Source organism: Sciurus carolinensis, chromosome 9, assembly GCF_902686445.1.
Source record: "Sciurus carolinensis chromosome 9, mSciCar1.2, whole genome shotgun sequence".
Lineage (NCBI taxonomy): Eukaryota > Metazoa > Chordata > Mammalia > Rodentia > Sciuridae > Sciurus > Sciurus carolinensis.
In genome coordinates, this window is record NC_062221.1 from 14915812 (window position 1) to 14941079 (window position 25268).

A 25268-nucleotide genomic window follows, 5' to 3' on the forward strand; every position below is an offset into this window, starting at 1 on the left:
CGTGATTGAAGACCTCACCCATTTGCTCCCATTGGTTACTTTAGAAAACCTAATTAGAATACTGGCCACTTTGCCCCCATTGGTTATTTTGGACACTGAACCTGTGGCGGGAGTTACTATGGGACTTACCGTAAACAGGGCCACGAGGACTCATCTCCCTGTCTTGTCCTCCAGCGGCATTTTTCTTGCACCTTGCCTCTGCCATCTTGGAGCCCCTGAACCCCTACTAGCAGAGAGGACCAGTGTGAAAGGCCCTGAGCAAGGAGAATCATGACATATTTAAGGGACTGGAAGAAAGCCCTGTTTCTTTCTGCAATTGAGACAGTTTGCATCTCTGCCCTCCTTCAGTAACAAGAGTCAGGGGATCATTTTTAATTGCTGCACCTCACGTCTGCCTGCCTCAAGCAGTTCCCATAAGACTTCTTCATAAGTAGCACGTTTGAAATTATCCAGACTCTTGTTTACTAGAAATAAAGGAACTGGTTTTTTCTCTCTGGGTGCCTTCCCAAGGGGGACAAAGGCTCCCTCATTAGAGGGGATGAGATAAACATTCTCTGGAACACGAGCAAGTTCTAAGTGACAAGGTTTTGCAGTGGGTAGTTACAGAAGATGGTGCCACAGCTTGTGGCCCTGCTTTCCTCTTTCCTGCTGGGAGGACCCAGGGAGAGGAGTACAGCCTGGCGCTGGAGTTGGAGTGGAGCCCGACTTGAACGAAGCCTTGGGTTCTTGAGGCTTTATATCCGGATATTTGGCCCATGTACCCTGTTCAGAATTTCTTGGGCAAAATCTTTTTTTCCTCCCTTCAGTGAGTTATTAATTTGAAATACAATTTGGTTCATTTGTTCGTGTTATTCGGTTTTAGTCCACTTCCCTAATCCTTTCTTTAAAAAGTAGTGTTCTATTTTTTAAATGTGAAATATTAACATCATTCTCAAAGCCAAAACCAGAAAAGAAGCTACACTCAGAGAAGTTGACTCCCTCCCGGTCCCTCTGTCTCCCTGCCGCTCGTAGATAATTCTTCATTGATCTTCTGTCTGCCTGTTTCTTTGTGCAAAAACATGAAGCTATATGTATATTTTCTTATTTTTCCTGCTTTCTAACACAGAGCTAGTAGATTATGTATATTCTTTTGTACTTTGTTATTTTCACTTATATTCTGGAAAGTATTTCACACTCAGTCCCTGAGATCCTGTTGGTCCTTTGCAGAGTGTGCAGTACTCCATTACTGCATGCAGTTGAGCCAGCCGTGGCCTATTTTGGAGCATTAAGTAATTTCCAGTGTTTTGAAAATCCACATGATGGTACAAAGAATATATACATTGTATTTTCATATTGTTAGAGGTTTATTTTAATAATAAAGTCTCAGAAGTGGAATTGCTTTGTCAAAGAGCAAATGCACAGTAGTTTTGTTAGATATTGACACATTCCTCTCTGCAAGAATCATACCATTTTGCATACATCTAAAAATGTATGAAACTGTTCCCTTGCAACTCACTAGTTACATGTATTGTCAAGCTTTTGAATTTTTACCAACCTAGATGGGTGAGAAGTGACATCTGTGTCAGAATGACCTTTTTGTTTCTCTTCTTGTGATATGGAGGAGTGAACACAGGGGGTCTTAACCACCAAGCTACATCCCCAGCCATTTTCATTTTTTATTTAAGACAGAGTCTCACTAAGTTGCTTAGGATCTCACCAAGTGGCTGAGGGTGACCTTGAATTTATGATCCTCCTATTTCAGCCTCCCAAGTTGCTGGGATTACTGGCATGTACCACTATGCCCAGCAGCATTTCTTCTTTATTATGGGTGAACCTCTATTCTATATTTGAGGGGAAAAAAAAATACTACTTCAGGTCAACTCTTTTGAGGTTTAATTTGCATACAATTAAGTTCACCCATTTTTAAATGTTCCATGAGCTTTGACAGTGTACATATAGCATTTCATTTGTGTGTATATATATATATATATATATATATATATATATACACACACACACACACACACAGATATATATATATCTGTGTGTGAGGGAGGGTTTGGGTTCAGTTTGGGGTTTTGGTGTATAGTTGTACAGATGTTTTAGGACTTGCATGGACTCCTGCAGCCATTACCATAATCAGGATAATCTCTACCCAACTCTTAATCTCTAGCAGTAGCTGATCCGTATTTTTTATTGGTATTTTTTCGTCCAACTACATTTTGAAGAGTTTCTTGACTCTGAACACAGGTCCTTTTCTTAAAAGTGTGTTTTGGACAGCAAAAGTTTTAGTTTTGTTCGATGCAGTGGTGCACACCTGTAATCCAGGGCAGAAGTATCACAAGTTCAAGGCCAGCCCCAACAACGTAGTGAAACCCTATTTCAAAATAAAACAAAATGGGCTGAGGGTGTAGCTCAGTGGTGGAGTGCTTGCCTAGCATATACAAGACCCTGGGTTCAAGGACCAGTACCACCCCCAACACACTCACCAAAAAGTTTTTAAATTTTGGTGAAATTTAATGTATTAGTTTTTTGTTTCATAGACTGCTTTGGGTAGCATATCTAAGAACTACTTGTCAAGTTACACAGGTTTTCTTTCATATTGTCTCCTAAGAGTTGCATAGTTTATGTTTTACATTTAGATATATGATCCATATTTGGTTAATTTTTCTATAAAGTAGATGTTTGGGTCAAGGTTCTTTTTTTATATATAAATATCTTTTTTTTTTTTAAATGACATGCCTTTTGGCAACAAACTTTTAATTCTCCTTCACTGAAAATTATGTTTGTTTTTCAGTTTTTATTCTGAAGTTTATTTTTGCATGATGTAGAATTCTGGGTTGACAGTTCTTTTTCTTTCATTACTTTGAAAGATGTTTTTCTTAGCCAGGTGCTGTAACACAGGCCTGTAATCCAGCAATCTGGGATGCAGAGGCAGGAGGATCAGAAGTTCAAGGCCAGCCTCAGCAACTTAACTGAGGCCCAATCCCAAAATACCAGAAAGGTCTGGGAATGTGGCTCAGCAATAGAGCACCCCTGGGTTCATCACCAGTACCAAGGGGAAAAAAATATTCCACTACCTTTTTGTCTCATGCTTTCTGATGAGAAATTCACAGTTCATAGTCATTTGAATATTTGTTCTCTGTTATGTAATCTGGCTTCTTTACAAGATTTCTCTTTGCTTTTAGTTTTTGGCTTTCAGTTTTATTATGATGTGTCTAAGCAAAAGTTCTTTGTGTTTTAGCCTGTCTGGGATTTGCTGAGTTTCTCTGTGTTTTAGAGTCTCTTTGTTTTAGTCTATTCATTTGTATATTTTTTAGCTGATATATAAATATGGACTGGGGCCGTAGCTTAGTGATAGAGTGTTTGCTTGGTACATGCACTGGGTTCAATCTTCTATACCACCAAAAAAAAAAAAAAGGTATAAAAATTACATATATTAATGGGGTACCATGTGATGTTTCAATATATTTGTATGTTGTAAAATGATTAATCAGGGTAAACATCTATTTCCTTAAACATTTATCATTCCTTCATGGTAAACACTTTCAAAATCCTTGATGGTATTGGGGCTTGTACCCAGGGCCTCACACATGCATATGTAGCCCATGATCATTATCTACAGTCACCCTCTTGTGTGACACATGAGATTCTTGTTCTGTACCTGTGAGCTGGAGATGAATCCAGGGCCTTGTGCATGTACCTGAGATTCTTGAATTCGTATATTTTTGTCTTTTGTTCACTGTGGGAAGTTCATAGTCATTTTTTTCTTCAGATAGTACATTAGTGCTGCTCTTTCCTGGGACTTAAGAGGCAAATGCTAGGCTTTCTTTTTGCCTCACGGGTCTTAGAAACTCTGTTCTCTCTTTTGCTTTAGGGTTTTTCCTCCCTCTTGTTCGGATAGGATGATTTCTATTGCTGTCTCCACTTTACTGATTTTCCCCTCTGTCTTCTCTATTCATATGTTGACCAGATCCTATGAATTTTGAAAGTTTGATTATTCTATTTTTCAGTTACAAAATTTCCTTTTGGTTCTTGATCCTATCTTCTATTTCTTATTGTCACTTTCTGTCCTCCCATTTGTTTCAAGAGCATTCATCTTTACTCCTCTGAGTATGGTGATAACAGCTGTCTTACAGATTCTACCTGACAGTCCCAATGCCCATGTCATCTCTGGGTTGGTATCTGTTGTCCTTTCCTTTGCAAGTAGTTAAGAGTTCCTTTGTCTCTCATGTGTTGATCAATTTTAGGTTGTTTTCAAAATTTGAATTTTATGCAACTCCTGGGTTTTCTTCAGATCCTGTGGAGAATTTTGATATTTTTAATTGTTCTTATAGGCAATAAATTTGGATGTGCTGAGATCACAAGTTCCCCACTGCTTTCTTAGGGCTGTGGTTCCCATGTCCATTCAGTTTCAGGCTTGGATATTTGGATCTGTCCCTCATTTGTGCCACCTAATGGCCAGTGGGTGGTGGTGTTCCTGGAGAGCAATGCCTCTGGTTTATTTTGTAGGGTTTAAACTTCACATGCACAGCTCAGGGGCTAGGCTAAGGTGCTGGGGCTCAAATCCAGTGCCTTGTAATCACTAAGCAAGTACTTTACCAGTCCTGTCCCCGACATCCCAAGCTACATCCCCACTCCCATAAAAATCTTTATGAGGTCATTTCCTGAGCACCTTTTTCTCACTGATCTCTTGGATACTTTTTGTCAGGAGCCATGTCCTAGTGTTCTGGTGAGGAAGTCTCCTTCCTGCACTGAACACCTTCCCCTGCTGTTCCTGTCTCTTCATCTAGGTGATAAGAGGGATTTCCTTAGTGCTCCTGTCTCAAGTTTTGGTTTACTCTGCTGCCATAGTTGTTGTTAGCCACAGGGTTTCTTGGGGCGGGACAGACACCAAAGGGGAAAGAAGAAAGCAACAGAGATGCCCCCTGTGCTCTTGAGCTGCAATTCTGGGTGCCTGTGTCGCTGGGCTGTCCCTGATGCTACCTTGGCATTGCCTGGGAGCTTCAGCCTGAGAGAAGGAAAAAATCTACAAAGCACAATATGGAACTTTCCTCACTCTGTCCCAAACAAACCTGTCTCCTGCCTCAGACTGGTGGGAGTGGACTTTTCTTGAAGTTCTATTTGTATCCAGTATCAATCTGGGTTTCCGGTTTCAGGCTGTCCCTGAGTCTAGGCCAGGAGATACCAGAACATAAAACAGGAAACTGACCGTCAGTTTGGTGGCACTTTGTGTGCTCCCCCCTGCTGCTGGCTTATTCCTCAGAGTCCTCAGATAGCTTCTCCCTGCGTTCCAGGCAGGACTCCGCCACAGCCAGTGGGAGAGAGCAGAGTGTGCTAATTCCTAAAGCTCTTCATCAGTAAGCCCGTTGGAGAACAGTTTAAGTGGAAGATTATTTAGAGAAATTCTTCAAGCAAGGAATGGAACAAACAGTGAAGAATGTGAATAACTTAGATCTCTTTTTTTCCCATTCCCTTGACTGTTATCAAAGCTTTCCTCAAACCAGCTGTCTAGTATGCATTTTCACATCTTGTCTTGATTTTAAAATTCAGACATGATTTTTTTGAAAGTATAGATTTTAAAACCAACTTTTTAGCAGTTTTTGAAGTGCCAGAGGTATTTTGATGTGTTACCTGAACATTTTGACTAAATGAATGTTGTGGTTTAGATATGAAGTATTCCCCAAAAACTAATATGTAAAAGAATGCAAGAGAGTTAAGAGGTGAAATGATCGGGTTATGAGAGTCCCAACCTACTCAGTGTAGGTTGATCCCTTGACGGTGGCAAATATAAGCAGGTAGGGTGTGGCTGGAGAAGGTACTCTTTTGGGGTGTATATTTTGTCCTGGGTGAATGGAATTCTCTCTGCTTCTCGGTGCCATGTCCCCAGCTGCTTTCTTCTGTCATATACCACGATTTTCTACTTAGGCCCAGAGTAATGAAGTCAGCCATCTGTGGACTAAGACCTCTGAAACCATGAACTCCAAAGTAAACTTTCCTTTTCTTTTTATTATTGTGATGTCTTCTGGCCACAAAAAAGCTGACTAAAACAAGTGGGTGAAATTTATGAATATGATGATTGTCATATGTTGTAAGATTTTTAGTTATTTTTGGATAATCTTCATTAACTTGATTTTAATATATATACTCCTTAAATGTCTTTAACCAATAGTTCATTATTAATATAATAAATATGTATCATTATACATAATTCATTAAGGCTATATAAAAATAGTAATATTTATTATGACTGTTTTCCTGAACTTTTTCACCTGACCTGTGCAGCATGCTCATTCCAAAATCATTTCATGGGCTGGGGTTGTGACTCAGTGGTAGAGTGCTTGCCTACCAAGTGTTAGGCACTGGGTTCGATTCTCAGCACTGCATATAAATAATGTAAATAAGATAAAGGTCCATCAACAACTAATGAAAATATTTTAAAAAATCATTTCACATTTTTCTGATTGTACATGTTATATTCCATTTATGTATAGCAAAGTGCACAAATGCATTATACTGTCTTGTATAACTAATTAGAAAAAATAAAAGATAAAGATAAAGACATGATTAAAAATTCAAAATCAGTTCACAGAAAAGGATACCCAAATGACCAGTGAAAGGGTATTATTGACTTCATTAGTCAAGAGGGAAATGTAAAATTAAATCAACATGCAATACTATCAATATAACTAAAATGTAAACATAGATAATATCAATTATTGCCAAGGACATGAGATACTGTAGCTGCAGGAACCTAAAATTGGCACAACCAGTTTAGAAATGTATTTGGCTATGTCAGCTAAAGTCTAGTCCCAAATGTGAAGATCCTGTAATTATTGCATTTCTTAGAATTAATAAACAGAAATATACACATATGTCCCCCAAAAAGAATGTACCCTCGGGGGCTGGGGAAATAGCTCAGTTGGTAGAGTGCTTGCCTTGTAAGCACAAGGCCCTGGGTTTGATCCCCAGCACCCAAAAAAAAAAAAAAAAAAAAAAAAAAAAAAGAATGTACCCAAGGGTTCAGTGTGTATTATTTATATTAACCAAATGCTGGAAACTACCCAAATGCATATTAGCAGTAGACTAGACTAATGAGTTGTGTGGAGTCAGATGGTGAGATACCACGAGGATGGAGTACACTTAACTACATGAGCACTATGAATGAACTTCCCAAGCACCACGCTGAATAAGAGAAGTTTCTGTGTAGATTTAGGTATGGGTTACCTGGGTGTGTTCACACTGTGAATGTTCGTTCATTCAGGGGGCTGGTGATCTGCTCGGTCATAGGAGAATTTGCCTAGCATGCATGAGACCCTACATTTGATCCCCAGCACTGCAAAGAAAGGAAAGAAGGAAAGAAAGTCCATCCACCATACACTTGGTACTTGCACATTTTTCTTTTCTTTCTTTTTTTTTAATATATTTTTTAATTGTAGGTGAACACAATACCTCTATTTTATTTTTATGTGGTGCTAAGGATAGAACCCAGGGCCTCACACATGCTAGGCAAGCGTACTACCACTGAACTACGACCCCAGCCCAATTTGCCCATTTTTCTTTGTGTGTTTTATATACTTCAGTAAAGTGTTCACTAAATGAATTGTTTTGTTTTTTTTTTTTGCTTGTTTTTTTTTTTTTTTTTTTTTTTTAATTTTTATTTATTTTTTGGGGGGGTACCAGGATTGAACTCAGGGGCACTCGGCCACTGAGCCACATCCCCAGCCCTATTTTGTATTTTATTCAGAGACAGGGTCTCACTGAGTTGCTTAGCACCTCGTTTTTGTTGAGGCTGACTTGAACTCTGGGTCCTCCCGCCTTAGCCTCTGAGCTGCTGGAATTACAGGAATTATACCGAGCCTGGCCGTTTGCTTGTTTTTAAAAGATTGACTGTTAGTATGTCTGTTACTGGCCCATTATTGAATTCATTAAATGCAGTAGTTTTTCAGTTGATTCTCTTGGATATTATAGATGATTCTTTCATTGGAAAAGTAGGAGATTATCTTTAGGAAATTTTGTTTTTGTTGTGCTGAGATGGAACCCAGAGCCTCCTGCATGCTAAATGAGCTCTCTGCCACTGAGCTAAACCCCCAGTCCCAGGAGAGGTTTTTTTTTTTTTTTTTTTTTTTTGGTACCGAGGTTTGAACCCAGGGGCACTCAACCACTGAACCACAAACCCAGCCCTATCTTGTGTTTTATTTAGAGACAGGGTCTCTTGCATTACACTTCACTTAGTTGCTGAGGCTGGCTTTGAACTCGTGATCCTCAGGAGAATCTTTTTTTTTTTTTTTTTGCGGTGCTGGGGATCGAACCCAGGGCCTTGTGCTTGTAAGGCAAGCACTCTACTGACTGAGCTATATCCCCAGCCCCAGGAAAATCATTTTTAATGCAAAAAAACAGACATAGAATTGCTTCTGTAAGCAGCCAAAATATCTTTAAAAAGGGGGGTGGGGTAGCCTGCTGCATGCAGAGCCTACCTAGAAGAGTCTCTGTCTTCCTTGTCTATTTTGTGGGCTCGTAAACCTGTGCAGTGTAAGAACTCAGAACTAGAACACAGTGACCTTTGTGCTGACCCTTTTAAGGGAGCGACCATTTATATCACACTCACAATGCCTGGGTTGCAGGTGAATGCTAGTTGTATAACATAATTCTGTTTGTCCCTCCCCAACCCCTTCGTTTTGTTTTAGGGGTTTTTTGTTGTTGTTTGTGTGTTTGTTTTTGCAGATCTTTTCACAGATGCTGCTGAGACTGAGAAAATGGCCAAAAGTTTGGAAGATTCTGAAGGAGTTTATTTTGTTCCATCTTTTAGTGGATTACAGGTATTTTTTTTTTAAGTTCATGGCAGTTGCAAACATTTTTCTACTCCCACCACACCCCATATTATGTATCTGTCACTCTGTTACCTGAAAATTTGGTCACTGAAAAGAACTAAGATGAATGGTACATTCTAGGACTGTGAAGTTGGGCTCTGGCCCAGCACAGATTCCATAAGAGAGCAGAGTGTCCCCTCAGTGTGACCCTGCTGGCTTGGCTTGTACTTGGAGAATTCAGCTGGCTCCTGCTTAGAACTCTGTCCCTGTGGAGACTTAAAAGTTGGCAGGTTTGTCATAGAACTTTTACATAAGACTGAGGATTACTTTGTCATGACTAAAAATAGTCATTTCCTAGTAGAGGGAAAATGCATCAGTAAATGGACATTCTTTACCAAGAGGAAGTGTACCACTGAGTATCAGAAAAATAATGTCAGGGCATATACACACCCTACCACATACACAGGTAATGTACATGTTTTAAAGTTATGTCTTTGTAAGTTTTACAACTTTTTTCAGAACTCAAGACTTCTTTTCATTAATTATTGTGGTCGATTTACTTTGCCTAATCAAAAACTCAACATAGTTTTGAAAAATGGTCAAAAGTTTGGAAGATTCTAAAGAAGTTAATTTTGTTCTATCTTTTAGTATATTACAGATTTTTTTAAAGTTAATGACAATTGCAAACATTTTTCTCCTTCTGCCACACCCCAAATTTTTTATCTGTCACTCTGTTACCTGAAAATTTGATTTTGTAACATTGAACATTGTATTTAATTGGAAGAACTGTAGTCCTTGTATTTTAGCATATATTACAAAGACTTTTAAAAGAGGTTTTTCAAGTACGTTATTACAAGCAAATTTACTTTTTGGGAATGTTCATACTAATCTTTTTAAGCCGCCTCTAAAATTTTTTTCCTTTCAAAAATAAAATTTTTAACTTGGGGAATCTGTCTTATACTTGGGCAATCAGATAAGGGTCCAAAATTTAAAAGTTTGGCAAATATAACGTAGAAACTGGTAAAAAAAAAAAAAAAAAAAAAAAAGTAAGGATGTTTTAAATCTTAAATGTACTCTACTTTCAGAACTAGGTTTAAAAATAGCATTACTTCGATATCTGTGATATTTTCCTCCTGTGTGCTTTATCCTAAAGGCCTGAAAGCTTATGAAGTTTATGTAGAGATTGCACTGCATCCTCTTCAGGGTGATGTGAGACAGCCCAGATAGCAGCTATGGCAGGACAGGAAGCAAAAGTATTTATCTAATTGAGGTTTCAGGAAGAAGGCTAAATGGGTAATTGTCATCAGCAAAGGTAGGGCTTGATTAGGGTTTTACAGATTCTTTCCTTCTGAAAAATGTGCTGCGGGACTGAATGATGACTTTGTCTTGACAGCTCCATCTGTACATTTTATCACCACATCCTGTACAAATAATATATAGTTTGTGATTTAAAAAAGAAGTCATGCCAAAACTCAAGAGCTTTAGACAGCAGTGTGACAGATAGGATTTTTAGTTTCAGCTTGATAAAGCCTGCCTGTCCTGCCGTGATGACAACCTGGCTATCTCTTGGCAGCAGAGGCCTGGTAGGGTTGTCTCTGGGGGAGGACTGCAGGCCAGTATTTCCCAGCATCAAATGAAGCTCTTCATTGAAAACTGAAAGTTAACTCAAAAACAAAGCTGTTCGGAAAATAAGGAGTCAGAACATGTCAACAATTAGAGAAATGAAAGATGGGGAACGGAAAGAAGGAAGGTTCGAGTGTCGGATGCGGCCTTTAGTTTTAGAATTTTATCACAGCTTCAGAGCGTGAGCATGGGGAACGATGTTGAAGTGTCCCAATAGTCCCCGTTTCTCAAGAAATTTGCTGCGAAGAGGGTGCTGGATGAGCTTTGAGGCAAATGGGAAAGTCTGGGACAGGCACTTTGGGGATGGCAGCAGGGTGGGCCACACACCCGGGTGGCACCAGTGAATGCAGCCATTGTGGCTTTGTTTTAGCAGGGCGTGTGCTTTGGAAAACAGGATAGAATGCGTCGGAGGCAGCCTGGGTAGCCATCCATTTAGACATCAGAGTACTGTGCTGACGGTGGTCGTAGGATGGACAGGTCTGTGAGTCACGTCCCAGTCTCAGAGGATGAGGAGCGTTGTGGTTTAGATGTGGTTTGAGGTGTCCCCCAAAAGCTCGGGGGTGAGACAGTGCAAGAACGTTCAGAGGAGAATTGCTTAGAGATACAACCTGATCCGTGAATGGATCCACTGATAAGGATTAGCTGGGTGGTGACTGCAGGCAGGCAGGCAGGGTGTGGCTGCAGGAGGTAGGTCACTGGGGAGTGCCTGGTTTGTCCCTGGTGAGCAGGGCGCTCTCTGCTTCCTGATTGCCTTATCCTGAGCTGCTTTCCTCCTCCATACAGTTCCTTCACGATGTTCTGCCTCACCTCAGGCCCAGGGCTATGGAGTTAGCTATCTGTGAACTGAGACTCTAAAACCATGAACCCAAATAAACTTGTTTGTCCTCTATTGCTCTTGTCAGGTCTTTTGGTCACAGTGATGAAAATGCTGACTAAAAAAAAGATATTTGCTGGGTGTGGTGTTGCACCCCTGTAATCCCATTGACTGGGGAGGCTGAGATAGGAGGATCATAAGTTCACAGTCATCCTCAATAACATAGCAAGACCCTAAATAACTTAGTGAGATCCATTCTCAAAATAAAAAATGAAAAGAGCTGGGGATGTGGCTCAGTGGTAAAATGCCTTTGGGTTCACTCCCCGGTACTAAAAATAAAAATTAAAAAAAAAAAAAAAAAGGCAGTAGTACTGTAGAGGGTTTAGGCAAGGAATGATAATAAGTAACTGTGATGGCAGCTAACCTGTGAATACTTACTATGCATCAGATGTGTCCTAAGTTTGTTCTTCGTTTTTTTTGAGGTGCTAGACGCTCACACTAGGCAGGTGCTCAACTACTTAGCTACATCCGAAGTCCTGCTTCATTTCATTTCATTTTGTTTCACTTCACTTATTATTTTACAACAGGGCCTCACTAAGTTGCTAAGGCTGGCCTTGAACTTGATTCTCCTGCCTCCGCCTCTTGAGTAGCTGGGATTATAGGCTTGTGCTGCCATAACCCACTGTCCTAAATTCTTCACGTGCACTATCTCATTTAATCCTCAGTAACTCAACAAGGTAGAAGATACTCTCGTTACCCCATTCTGAAGACGGGGGAAATGAGATTGATTGATTGATTGATTTGTGATATTGGGGATGTGACTCAGGGCTTCATGCATGCTAGGCAAGTACTTTACAACTGAACTACATCCCCAGTGTGGAAAGTGAGATTTAGAGCTGGTAGATCGCTTGTCTGGTCTCACATAGCTAGTGAGTGGCAGAACTGGTTTTAGAACCTAAACATTCTGACTCTAGAGTGCAGGATCTCAACCACTCTGTCAGACTGCCTCATGGTGTAACATAAAATACTATGGCAGTGGGAATACACAGTAGGTGCAGAGGAGCGTGCACTTAAGGTCTAAGTTGACAACGACAAGAGGCATAGCATTAACCATCCTGCAAATCTGTCTCAGATTCAGCTGAGATCTTGGTGGTCACAAGGGCCCTGGGGCAGACAGTCTCTGCCCTGGGAAGGAAATAGCTTTGTTTAGGGAGTCAAACAGAGCTTTGCTGAGTGCTGCTGTTCCTTCTTGGTCGATGGTTCTGTGGAGGCTTAGTCAGTAGGATTGGCAGTGACAGCCTGAAGGTGTGGCTGGAGCCGTCTGCCATGGTGAAATGTGTCCAGGCCTGTAGAAGGACCCTCCTGGTGTTTCCTACCTGAGCATCCCACAGACTCACGTGGACTAACATGGGGGATGTTATAACCTGTAAAGAAATTTTAAGTTTCTATGGAATTATCTCCCCTCAAATTAACCTGTTGCTAATAGCAAAGTGTCTTCATAGCTATTTGTGCAAAAGTGATTTAAGGTCAGTCTATGTAATATACTGAAAGAAGTAATTTTATTTAGAAAAGCATCATACTACTGAGAACTAATTGAACTGGCCAATATGACTAACCTTAATTTTATAGCATTTTATCACCAAATAAGCCAGCTTTACTATATAAATCAATTTATACTGATTAAAATCACAAACTGATGTTAATAAATTTGAAAAGCTGTAGTAAAATCACAGTAGGAAGAAAATCATAGCTAAAGTAAAGATCGGGTGTAATGTTGAATTTCTTTTGTTTTTATTGGTTCTTTTTAATCATACTTGACAGTATAATTATACTGATATAATTATAAAAGCATGGAATTTATCTTTTTATAATTAGGATTCCCTTCTTGTGTATATACATGATGGTGAGATTCATTGTGATGTATTCATATATGTACACAGGAAAATTATGTCAGATTCATTCCACTGTTGGAATTTCTTAAGTAATTAGCAAAAGTATTATTTGTTCCTTTATTCACTAAATGTTAATTGGTCCTCTCTGAGGAGCCAGATAAAGTGGTTGGAGACACCTTGTGAGCACAAGACAAGGTTCTGTATACAGCGTTTACAGTGTCGTGGGGAAGACGGAATCAATACTCCCGCAAACATGTATCCATAAACTGCTACGTGGCATCAGGGGAAATTGTGGATTCCATAAAAATATGTAATGTCGGACCTGATCTAGTCTCTGGAGTCAGAAATTTTCTCTCAGGAAACTGAGCAAAGATTTGGAGGGAGAGTATGAATTAACTAGGAGAAGGAGTGGGAGAAATTTTCTAAGGAAAAAGATACCTTGTTTAACCCTATAATCCCAGCAGCTGGGGAAGCTGAGGCAGGAAGATGGCGTGTTCAAAACCAGCCTCAGCAAAAGCCAGGCATTAAGCAACTCAGCAAGACTCTGTCTATAATAAAATACAAAATAGGGCAGGGGGTGTGGCTCAGTGGTCGGGTGCCCCTGAGTTTAATACCTGATACTCTCCCCCCAATTTTTTTTTTCTTTTCTGTTTTAATTTTTGGACCTGGGATTGAACCCAGGGGCACATTACAAACACTGAGCTGCATCCCCAGTGCTTTTTTATATTTTTATTTTTTGAGAGGGATTTACTAAATTGTTGAGGCTGACCTTGAACTTGGTGTCTTCCTGCATTAACCTCTTGAATTGCTAGAATTATAGGCATGTGCCACCACACCTGGCAAGATTTTAACTTTTTTTTTTTTTAATATTTTTTAGTTGTTGAAGGACCTTTGTTTTTTTTTACTTACATGTGGTGCTGAGGATCAAACCCAATGACTCACACATGCTAGGCCAGCACTGTACCACTGAGCCACAGCCCCAGTCACAAGATTTTAATTCTTTAAAGACAATGTGAGGCTGGATAATTTGTGGTAGGCAGTAACACAAAAATTGAAGAGTGTAGTTTTAAATGTCTGACAGTATGTTTGGTGTAAACTCTGCCACTGAAAAGCATGTTTCTTGTGCTATAGTTTTCTTTTTAATCTGAAGTCTAATTTACATCCTCAACAAGTCACAAGTCATAATAAGCAATTTTAGCCTAGAAACTTTACCGTTGGAGCTGAACTTGGTGTCATGCCCCTGTAATCCCAGTTATTTAGGAAGCTGAGGCAGGACAATGGCAAGATTGAGGACAGCATGGGCAACTTAACCAGACTCTGTCTCAAAAAACACAAAGGGTCTAGGGGAAGAAATAAATATTTCTACAAGAAAAAAAAAAAAAAATAGAATTATAAGAAAGATTCAAATTGAAAAAAAAAAAAAAGGGTCTAGGGGGTATCTCAGTGGTAGAACATTTGCCATTTGTTTGTGAGGCCCTGGGTATTCTGCATAAAATTTTTTTTTTTTTTTGCAGTTGGAGAAAGGAGGATTTCCATTGTTGCTTTTCTTTCTTTTTTTTTTTTTTTTTTTTTTTTTTTTTTACGGTGCTGGGGATTGAACCCAGGGCCTTGTGCTTGCAAGGCAGGCACTCTACCAACTGAGCTACATCCCCAGCCCCCACTGTTGCTTTTCATTTCCATATTTATAACACTTGGCTCTTCATAATTACTTATTATATGCCTCAGTACCATTTCTTGATCTGAGCTCAAATAGAGGGTTTAGCTAAGTCCAGTAACTCTAACTTTTAAATGTTATTATAAAGTTAGTCTGATACCTGTGTGAGAGCGTACTCCTGTAATCCCAGTGACTTGGGAGGCTGAGGCAGCGGGATCACAGGTTCAAAGCCAGCCTCAGCAACTTAACAAGGCCCTAAGAAACTTGGTGAGACCCTGTCTCAAAATAATAAATAAATAAATAAATAAATAAATAAATAAATAAGGGCTGGGGGTGTGGTACAGTGGTTAGGTGCCCCTGGCTTCAGTACTGCTGGGAGTGTAGGTGGGTGGTAGAGCACTTGTCTAGCTCCAGGCCCTGTGGTTCCATCTCCAACACCACCAAAAGAAAGAAAGAAAGAAGAAAAAAAAGTCATCCTAATGTTTAATTTTTGGATTATCATTTAATAAAATTATTTAACTCTAAGTATTCTTCTAACATGTCTGTTTTTATTGTATAAATTTCCTCAATTCTATAGGCATAACTAAGAACATTAATAATAGGTTGTTATTACCTCCTACTTTAGGCTCCATTAAATGACCCCTGTGCATGTGCTTCTTTTATGGGTTTGAAGCCTTCTACCAATAAACACCATCTCGTTCGAGCAATACTGGAGTCAATAGCTTTCAGGTAAGAAAATCTGCCCAAACTCCTCCCCTCCTTCAGGCTTTGCCATTTCCTTTATTAATGTGCTATCAAATTGAAATATTCAGTGCTTACAGACCTAGATCTTTAAGCTGGGCGTGGCCATGCCCACCCACCATGCAAGCATGCTTTTCTATCAGCATCATATGAGAATCTGCAAGCAGGTGGTGGACATCCTGCCCTTCATTGTCCCAGAAGCACGCGGACTGTTCCCTCCCATCTCCATATAAGGGTGGCCGCTCAGGCCCCATGAAGAGGAAGAATGCCAAGCAGGGCCAGGGTGGAGCTGGAGCTGATAATGAGGAGGAGGAGGAGGATTTTCCTACCCCTTCCTGAACTAGAGGATAGTTTTGTTTTTTCAGTCAGATAGTAAAACAGGATCAACACTTCAAAAAAATTGAAAATTTCTTAATTTTCACTAAATTAATTTATGCTCTTAGTTTCAAACATACTATATATGATCTGATCTGTTCTGAGCACTAATTTTTTTTCATATTTAATAGTACCAGTATTACTTAGATTTGATTTCTGAAATTGAATGATTTTTAAAGACATCCAGGGCTGGGGTTATAGCCCAGTAGTAGAGCATGTGTTGTCCATATATGAGGCCCTGGGTTCTATTCTCAGCACTGCAGAAAAAAATGAGAATAAAAAAATTCCAATTTCTTAAGCATGAAAAGTTCAAATTTGGAATTTCCAGTGGTTGAGTTTCCTTATTCATGAGGGAGAATTTATAATGCTTCTGTTACCCAAAGACTAAATCATCAGAATTATTTTTATGCATACTTCCTGTGACCTTTTTGTTATGGGATAAGTGTAGATTGTTCAAATTAAGAATACGGGCTGGGGATATAGCTCAGTTGGTAGAGTGCTTGCCTCGCAAGCTCAAGGCCCTGTGTTCAATCCCAGCACTGCAAAAAAAAAAAAAAAGAAAGAAAATTAAGAATACACTGTCAGAGCTGGGTGTCGTAGTGTCACATGCTATAATCCCAGTGACTCCGGAGATTGAGGCAGGAGGATCACAAGCTCGAGACCAGTCTCAAACATTTGGCAAGAACCTGTGTCAAAAATAAAACTAAAAAAAAAAAGGGCCGAGGATGTAGCTCAGTGATAGAGTGCCCCCAGGTTTGATCCCCGTTGCAGGGGTGGATATAGCTGTCGTGAATAAGAAATATTTGTGTTTTTTAGTTTAAAATAAAATATCCATGATTACAAAATAATTGTATTTGATGAATTCTATTAAATGTTATTTGTAGTATCTCATCTTAATAGATACCTTTAAAATAGATAATTGTTTTACTTTTCCTTTGTAGAATGGTAATAGATAAAATTTTGTTATAAAATTAAAAATATGCTTTATGAAGCGGGGAAAACCATGAGGCCCTGAGAGGCTGTTTTAATCAAGCACCTGTTAGGCATTCTGCAGTTAACAAATATTTCTTTAACATTTTCTTTCACATGTTTTATAAACATCAAGTAAATAAACCTGTGGTTTTTATTTTTTGAGATCAAAATAGGAGGAGTATTAGGATATGAATGCCCTCTAAATAGTTATTTTGTTTTTTAACCAGAAACAAACAATTATATGAGATGATGCAGAAAGAGATCCATATTCCTGTTACAAACATCCGGTATGTGAACTTTGTGAACTTTGTTTCTAACAGAGTCAATAAGAAATTAGAAGTACGTAGTAGCTGCTATTAGTATTTTCATCATTCTGGTTTTTCAGGATTTCAAAAAGAACGTATGGTTGGTTCCTTGGCAGTAAATTCTTGGTTGCAGGGATTTGGAGAGGACAGGAAAGCTAATTTTGAACTTCTGGAGAATATAACATAATATGAAATTTGGTGAAATCTTGCCACTTTTGTATTGTATAAATCTTTAAAAATCTCTTTTTTGAGTTTTACCTATCTTTTTGGTGTAGAAGTGTTAAATTTATTGACTTTCTTTGCTATAATGTCCAAATGAATTTTTATATTAGTTTTTACTTAGCCTTTTTGACTAGTCCAAAGACAGACAGGGCAGGTGGGAAAATTAATGGCAGGAATAAGGAAAGTATTTAGCAAATGCCCAGTAAGACCTTTTGTCATCAGGTCAGTGCTAAGTGATACAGTTTTGGAATTAAAAAATAATAATAATAAACATATAGGGTTTGGGGATATAGCTCAGTGGTAGAGAACCTGGTTAGCATGACTCTAGGTTCAGTCATTAGCACAAGAAACATTAAACTTGTAAAGTCAAGGATGTAAAAAAATATGTAGCCCACATAGAAAGAATGAATAATGCTTTCGTTCTTGTAACTTTTATCTTTTATATCTTGCTCCCCGCAGGGCAGATGGAGGAGTTTGTAAGAATGGTTTTGTTATGCAGATGACTTCAGACCTGATTAATGAGAATATAGACAGACCAGCCCACTTTGACATGTCCTGCCTGGGTGCTGCTTCTCTTGCTGGCCTTGCTGTTGGTACGTGTTAATTTTATTTTTAAAAAGAGAGCTACCTTGCCAACCATATCTGTGATAGAATTTTTCCTCTCAAATCACAAAATTGCTGAGAGGGTCTGGAAAGCCCTGGTGTCCATTAAGGTCCATATCCATAAACATGTTCCTCAGAAAATACCTTGCTAAGTCTGGGTACACCATCTCTCCATCCTTCGTTCCTTCCCTGAGAATGGACAGGAGGCGAAGGCACATGATGCTCAGCTGCTTTGGTCCTTTGCAGAGGAGGGTCTTTGGGTAGATGGTGTTAAGGTAAACAATTGTTGAAGCACAGTTGTTAAAGAACACTAGGCAGACTTAATTCAGGGAGACTGTTGTGACAGGTATAGGGACTACTGCAATGGCATTTTCTAGTGGCAGATGCAACAAGGAAAAGTGAGAATTTATAGCTCAGAAGCAGGGTGGGAATCAGTAGGTGGAAGATTATACTAAGAGGACATACTGAGTGCAGGCCATATAGCCCATCTGGTAGAGTGCCTGCCTTGCATTCTGGAGGCCTGGGTTCGAGTCCCAGCACTGTGGGATTGTGGAAATAACAAACCTAAGAGGACATACTGGAGGTAAGAGGAAATTCTGGGTAAACCAACCTAGCAGGATTGTTGCTGATGGCTGGCCTGGGGGAAGGTGGAGATGAGATATCTGAGATGATCAGATACCGAGGTTTGGGGATTCTGGCTAAACAGACTTGGCAGGATTCTTCCTAAAATTGGATAACATGTGGAAGTCCAAAAGTTGAAGCCTAGTTGAAGAAGACTGGAGAAGCCTGAGTAGAATTTGACACAGAAGAGGAACTTTGTCAATAGGCTGGTCTTTGGCTTTAAAAAGCACTCCATTCCAGCCGAGTAGGGTGGTGCATGCATCCTGTGATCCCAGGGACAGAGAAGAACACAAGTTCAGGTAACCTCAGCACCTTGATGAATCTGCTCAAAAAAAATAAAAGATGGGCCGCACTGGGGATGTAGTTGAATGGTAAGGCCCCTGGGTTCAATTCCTAGTACTGTAAATAGATTAAATAAATAAATACACATACACCTGTATCATTTCAGACTACTAATTATTATAATTATAAATGTATTCTCAAATGGTCACAGTGGTACATACATGTAATCTTAGCGACTCAGGAGACTGAGGCAAGAGGATAGCAAGTTTAAGACCAGTCTTGGCAACTTAGGCTGTCTCAAAAAAGAAAAAGAGCTAGGGATATAACTCTGTTGTAAAGCACCCCTGCATTCAATCCCCAGTGCCAAAAAAATGTGTTCTCTGGCTGCTTTTGCTTATAAATCACATGATTTCAAAGAGCAGTATGTGTTAGAACTACAATTTTATCTTGAATTGGAATTTAAATAACTTGTATAAGATACTGTACTTTGATAAAGAAACTCTTCTATTAATTCCCAACTTTCAATTTTATGCATATACTGGGTAGTTGCCACCGAAGTCAAGGTGTGTGACAAAAATCTCAATTTATCTTCATTTATTTTAATTGAACAAAAAGAATAATATATGCCCATCATGGTAGCACATGTCTGTAATCTCAGCTTTGTAGGAGACTGAGGCAGGAGGATCACAAGTTGCAGGCCAGCCTGGACAACATACTGATACCCTATCTCAAAAAATAAAAAGAGACGGGATAGCTCAATGGTAGAACACTTGCCTGTCATGGGGGAATGCCCTGGATTCAATCCCCTGCACTGTGAGAAAGACGAAAAAAAGAAAATATATTATTTCTTCCTTGGACTGCTTTATGAAAAAAATATTTTTCATTATAGATGGACACAATACCTTTACTTTATTTATTTTTATTTTTATGTGGTGCTCAGAATTGAACTCAGTGCCCCACACATGCCAGGCAAGCACTCTACCACTGAGCCACAACCCAGCCCCAGATTGTTTTTTTTTTAAATAGCAAGTCATGAAATTAAATAATGACAGCATGTGGCTACTTTAAAAGTGATTTGAGGCCTGCCCTCTCAGAAATAAAACTTAAAGTTAGAAAACAAAAGATTTTAAAATACTGGTGTATTTATTCCCAGGAATGATCAATCTAACAAAATTCAAAAGTAGCAAGCTATTTGGGATTGTGTCTTAAAATAGTAATTTTTTCCCCTTGGCACAACTCATGTAAGTTTGTGAGTAAGTTTATGGACTCATTATTTGTCTTAAAATCTGAGAATGACTTTTTCATCTGTAGGGTTTTGGACTGACAAGGAGGAATTAAAGAAACTGAGGCAAAGTGAAATGGTTTTCAAGCCACAGAAGAAATGTCAAGAATATGAAATGAGTATGGAAAACTGGGTCAAAGCTGTGAAACGCTCCATGAATTGGTATAACAAGACCTAACACTCAGTGAAACAATCAAGACCGCAGCCAGCTCGGGGGCACCACCTGCAGATTTCAGTGCTCAGGGAGGACCAGTACCACAGGGACCGCAGAGAAGATTCAGAATGAGCTTCGCAAACTGGGACAAAAAGTGTTGCTCTTTAAAAAAGAAAACAAAAAACAAAAAACACTTACTTTTTTTATCTTGGTAAAATTCTAAGGCAGCAATACCTCAAACCTCGTCTTCAGTTTTCTAGCAAATTCCACAGGACATTAGCCATTTCAACTGTATTGTGACAGTTATGGGCCCTTCTCTTTTTTATACTGGGTCAGTGGTACATGGAATATAATTGTTTTGCATCCAAAAACTAATAATTCTGGTTCAAGCACCATTCATATTTTGCTCCAAAATTATTGGAAAAGTATTTCTTTAATTATTTACAATTAAGTGGACTGAATCGGGCATAGTGGGGCACACTTGTAATCCTATCTACTTGGGAAGGCAGGAGGATCACAAGTTCAAGGCCAGCCTTGGCAATTTAGAGAGACCCTCTCTCAAAATAAAAAAAAATAAAAAGGACTGGGGATGTATCTCAGCGGTAGAGCACTCCTGGGTTCAATCCCCAGTTCCAACAAAAAGAAAGAAAAAGGAAATTAAGTGGGCTGTTTGAAATCCATAAAACTAAAAAGAAAGAGTAACTGAGAAAATGTAGAATTTTGAAACAATAATATTTCATGTGTAAAGCCATACATAATTTTTCAATGTCATATCCAAATGTGAGATCAATGTGTCCTTCTCAGAAAAGCTTACTGTTAAGTCAGTCTTTACTGGGTGAAAGACACTGCCTTACTTTTTCCTTGTCCATCCAAAATCTGAGCATTCTTTATATGTTGCAAGGCACATATAAATAATTTTTGTTAATGGACTGAAAAAGGAAATTGACTCTTAAGGAACAGAAAATTATCTTTTGGTTTCTTTCTCAAATAACATTTCTTTCATAAACTTCTGGCTAAAGTGTGACATTCTATTTTTTTTTTTTTTTTTTTTTTTTTTTTTACAAAATGCAGGTAGTTGAAATAAATCTTGCCTTTCTTCTCCTGTTCTTTATCTCTCTTAGTTGTCGAGATGCTTACATAAATATCTTTGTGGGGGACTGGGTTGTGACTCAGTGGCAGAGCACTTGTCTAGCATGTGTCAGGCACTGGGTTTGATTCTCAGCACCACATATAAATAAATAAATAAAATAAAGGTCCATAGACAACTAAAAAATTTTTTAAAAAAATATCTTTTGGTTTTATTAAGTGCCTAAATTGATAAGAGTTTAATTTGAAAAAGTGCCCTAGCTTATTGGTAACTTAAGAATTGCCTTCCTGGCAGTATTTTACTTGGTGTCTCATTTTGATGTTTGTCCAGTCTCCTTATCTCTCTGAGCTATAAGCAGTGGCTATCTAATAGAAGTGATGCGAGTGCATTCACAGTAATGATGGCCCTATGGCCACCAAGCCAGAAATCCACAGAGAGGAGCAGGGATTGTCCCACTATCTGACTTCATTGCTAGAATCAATGTAAAGGAGAAACCTCAGGCTGGGTATAAAATTGTGCTAAGGCAATGGTCCAGCCCCCAACCTGTTTCCATGTTATTTGTCCCTGCCTGCATTAGGGGATTTGAATTTGCATGAATGAGTTTCCCTTTTTATTAAGATTAATCATAAAAAAATTCCTACATTGTAGAACTAGCTATTGTGTAATAATGAAACTAGAGGAGGAGCTGTTCAGGGAATCTTCTTATGATGTCATTTATGTCCATTTGAGAATACAGTTGATAGACTAACTGTTAAAGTGCAATTCTGCAGATTCCATTTCCGTGACCTTCAAGTGTCTTCTTCAATTACTAAATTTTATTTGATGGAGGCATTGTAGCAAATACATAGTATCATTAGCTCTATTAAAGATTTGGAGATAGGGGATAGGGGTGTACCTCAGTTGGTAGAGTGTGTGCCTCGCATGCACAAGGCCCTGAGTTCAATCCCTAGCACCAAAAAAAAAAAAAAAAAAAAAAAAAATTGGAGATATTTTTGTTAAACAAAGTCACGTTTACTGTAACAAGTCACGTCTCTTTGTATAGATGATATTTTTTCGTTCTTTTTACTCTTTTTTACAAAGCTTAGTGGCCAATTAAAGGCTTCTCTACCAAAATTACATGAAAGCAGCTCTGTTGTGTTAATATTTCTCTTGGCTTCTGCTTCTCGATGGTGTGATTTCACAGGAAATGATTCTGTCTTTTGGATTAGGATGAACTGAATTGTAATGCTACCCCTAAAAATTTTTTGGTTCATTTCTTCTCCCCATTCTTCTTTCTCAACATTCAATTACAAAACAAAGGAGAAATGCCTTTTAGATAATATAGAAAAATAACTTTGAATATCTCTCATTAGAATTGAGCTGCTTCTCAAAGATCAATGGCTAATTTTTTTTCTTCTGAGAATCTAGAAGCTAATCTTTTTTTCTTCTGTTTCTGGCCGTTTTTAGTGACACAGTTTAGACACAGTTTAATAAATCTTTTGTCAGATTTTAACCAATCTGACAAAAGGTGACTTTTTCTTTCGTGATTATAAAGACAATTGATAATCAAAGTCAGTTGAGTGGGAAAAAAAATCATTCTTTCCATCTGTCAAATTTATTTGCCATTTTTATGCTAATATTTGAAAAAAATATAAATGTGCTAATGTTCCTCAGCATATTTTATTTTCTCATTATGGATCTATCAGATGATTTTAGTTCTTAAGCAGTCTCAATAAGGAGGAGAGTGTTCCTGTATAGTTCATTTTAAAGTGGTTCTAACTGCTTTTATACTACAGACTTACTGGTTTTTAAATCTTTTGTTTCCACCCATGACCTGGGCTCTTAATCTCAATGTTAGCATTTGGGACTGGATAGTTCTTGTTTTGGGGTGTGGTGCCATGCATCAGAGGAGTATCCCCAGCCTCCGCCCTGTGGCTTCCAGCAACCTCCTCCTAGCTATGGCCAAAAAATGTCTCCAAACTCTGCCACTGTGGGAGACAAAATCACTCCAGTTGAAAACCACCACCATGGGCTGTGAGGAGAAAATTGAAGACTCAGAACAGAGTATCATACTCCTGTTCTGCCTCTTTTTATTGTAGGAAATGAATTTGGCAAAAAAAGAGGTAGTAGTTTCTTAAAACAAATAGGGTTTGTATGTTGCTGGTTAATGAGGCGGGGAACCCTCATGATATAATTGTCCTTTTTCTTTTTTTTTTTTTTTTTTTTTTTTTTTGGTGATGCTGGGGGATCAAACCCAGGGACTCCATCCTGCTAGGCATTGTCTTATAATATTTTTACCCACTCACCCCTACCCAGCCTTTGCAGCCTTTGTGGTCTTAATCTGCAGGTCTCGGACTTCAGTTTAGGATTAGTGTATTCTATAGACCATCTGCTACTTGAGCTACTTTTTTGCTTCTCTTTTTTCCTGCTTTCTGTGCAAACCTCCACCAGACTGGAAGCTCCCTGAGAGCAGGAGCCACATTCTGTTTCTCCAGAGCTTAACACTGTGCCTTCTTATTTGTGGGATGAATTTTTGACTTGTTTATAGGTGCAAACTTTGATTGTATACATATTTTATCTATGATGTTACATACTTTTGTTGATGGGGAACTGTTTATATTTGTTGAAAGTAAAATATGTTTCTGTTGGATTGAGAAGGACTACTTTGTTATGAGAGCTAGAATCCTTGTATTGTTTATTTAAAAATACTTTGTATGTCTGTATATTTGCAAAAGTATTTTTGTACAGATATACACCCTTAAATACGGTTATATTTCCTTTTTTTTTTTTTTTTTTTTAATCTGGGGATTGAACCCAGGGCCTTGTGTGTGCTAAGCAAGTACCCTGTCGCTTAGCTACTCCCTCAGCTATATTAACTTTTAAAGGTATAATCAAAGCCTTTCTAGTGACAGGGTTTATGTGTTTGACTGGAGATGACTAACAGATTGAATCTTAACATTGCCAAACACTGTAGCACTATAGAAAAGAACTTCAGACATAGCCCCTTCTGCAAGACACATGGGAGACCAGGACCAGTCTTTAAACTAGTACAGCCCAGGAATCTGGCAGGAATTTTATAATTCTTTGAGGAGAGATAAAGCTGTGCTCTGAGGTCCTTTAGATTTAAGTGATCCTAGAGTCATCCTAGAGATAGCCTAAAGAATGCTCGAATATACCCTGAAGGAGTCTGAATCCCTCTGGGAAATTTAAATCATGTTTTTTCAAATAGGAGTTAAAAACCCCAAATATACCTTGAACCTTTTACCACCTACCTGATCCCTGACTCATCTTCTCAAATTCCCAAAGCCAGGTCATCTGGCTCAAACCAGTCAAATTGGGTATCTCCAAAAAGTAAAGTGGGTGATCAGAATCATGCGGGTGTTTTAAGTTTTGGAGCCTCCTAGCCATAAATGTTTGGCTAAATCACAGACTATACTGTCACTATAATCCCATGGCATCCTTGGCCCTAGAGGAATGCAAGAATGACCTTGGGTATAGAAAGGATAGAGACATGAGCCTGCAAAATGAAATATTTCTGAAATTCTCTGTTGTTCTTTTTCTATGGTCTTCCCTCCTCTTTTACTATAAATTTGTTATAAAATGGCTATATCTAGATAGATATCTGTCTGTATAGGGGGAAAATGATAGAGGGACCCCAACCTAAGTAATTCCTGGGCTGGGATGTAACTCAGTGGTAGAGTGCTTGCCTAGCATGCACAGGGCCCTGGGTTCCATCCCCAGCACTGCAGGAACTTTATGAGGAACACCAGACTTTCCCAGTATGACTATCCTTTTACGTTCTCACCCACGTGTGAGTGACCCAGTGTCTCCACATGCTCACCAGCATTTGTTATTGTCACTTTTTAAAATTTC

General features: G+C 38.8%; 1 protein-coding gene across 3 annotated transcripts in view; it reads left to right on the forward strand.

The window, feature by feature from the left end:
* The window catches only part of Gk5 (glycerol kinase 5), a 70351-nt gene extending 46763 nt beyond the window's left edge, over positions 1-23588 (forward strand). For all 3 annotated transcript variants that reach the window (XM_047565342.1, XM_047565343.1, XM_047565344.1), the window contains 5 exons: positions 8704-8798; positions 15398-15501; positions 17088-17147; positions 17847-17980; positions 20205-23588. In XM_047565342.1, the coding sequence (XP_047421298.1) occupies positions 8704-8798; positions 15398-15501; positions 17088-17147; positions 17847-17980; positions 20205-20353 (542 nt within the window). In that variant the 3' untranslated portion in view covers positions 20354-23588. The remainder of the gene's footprint in view (positions 1-8703; positions 8799-15397; positions 15502-17087; positions 17148-17846; positions 17981-20204) is intronic.
* The last annotated feature ends 1680 nt before the right edge of the window (positions 23589-25268 follow it).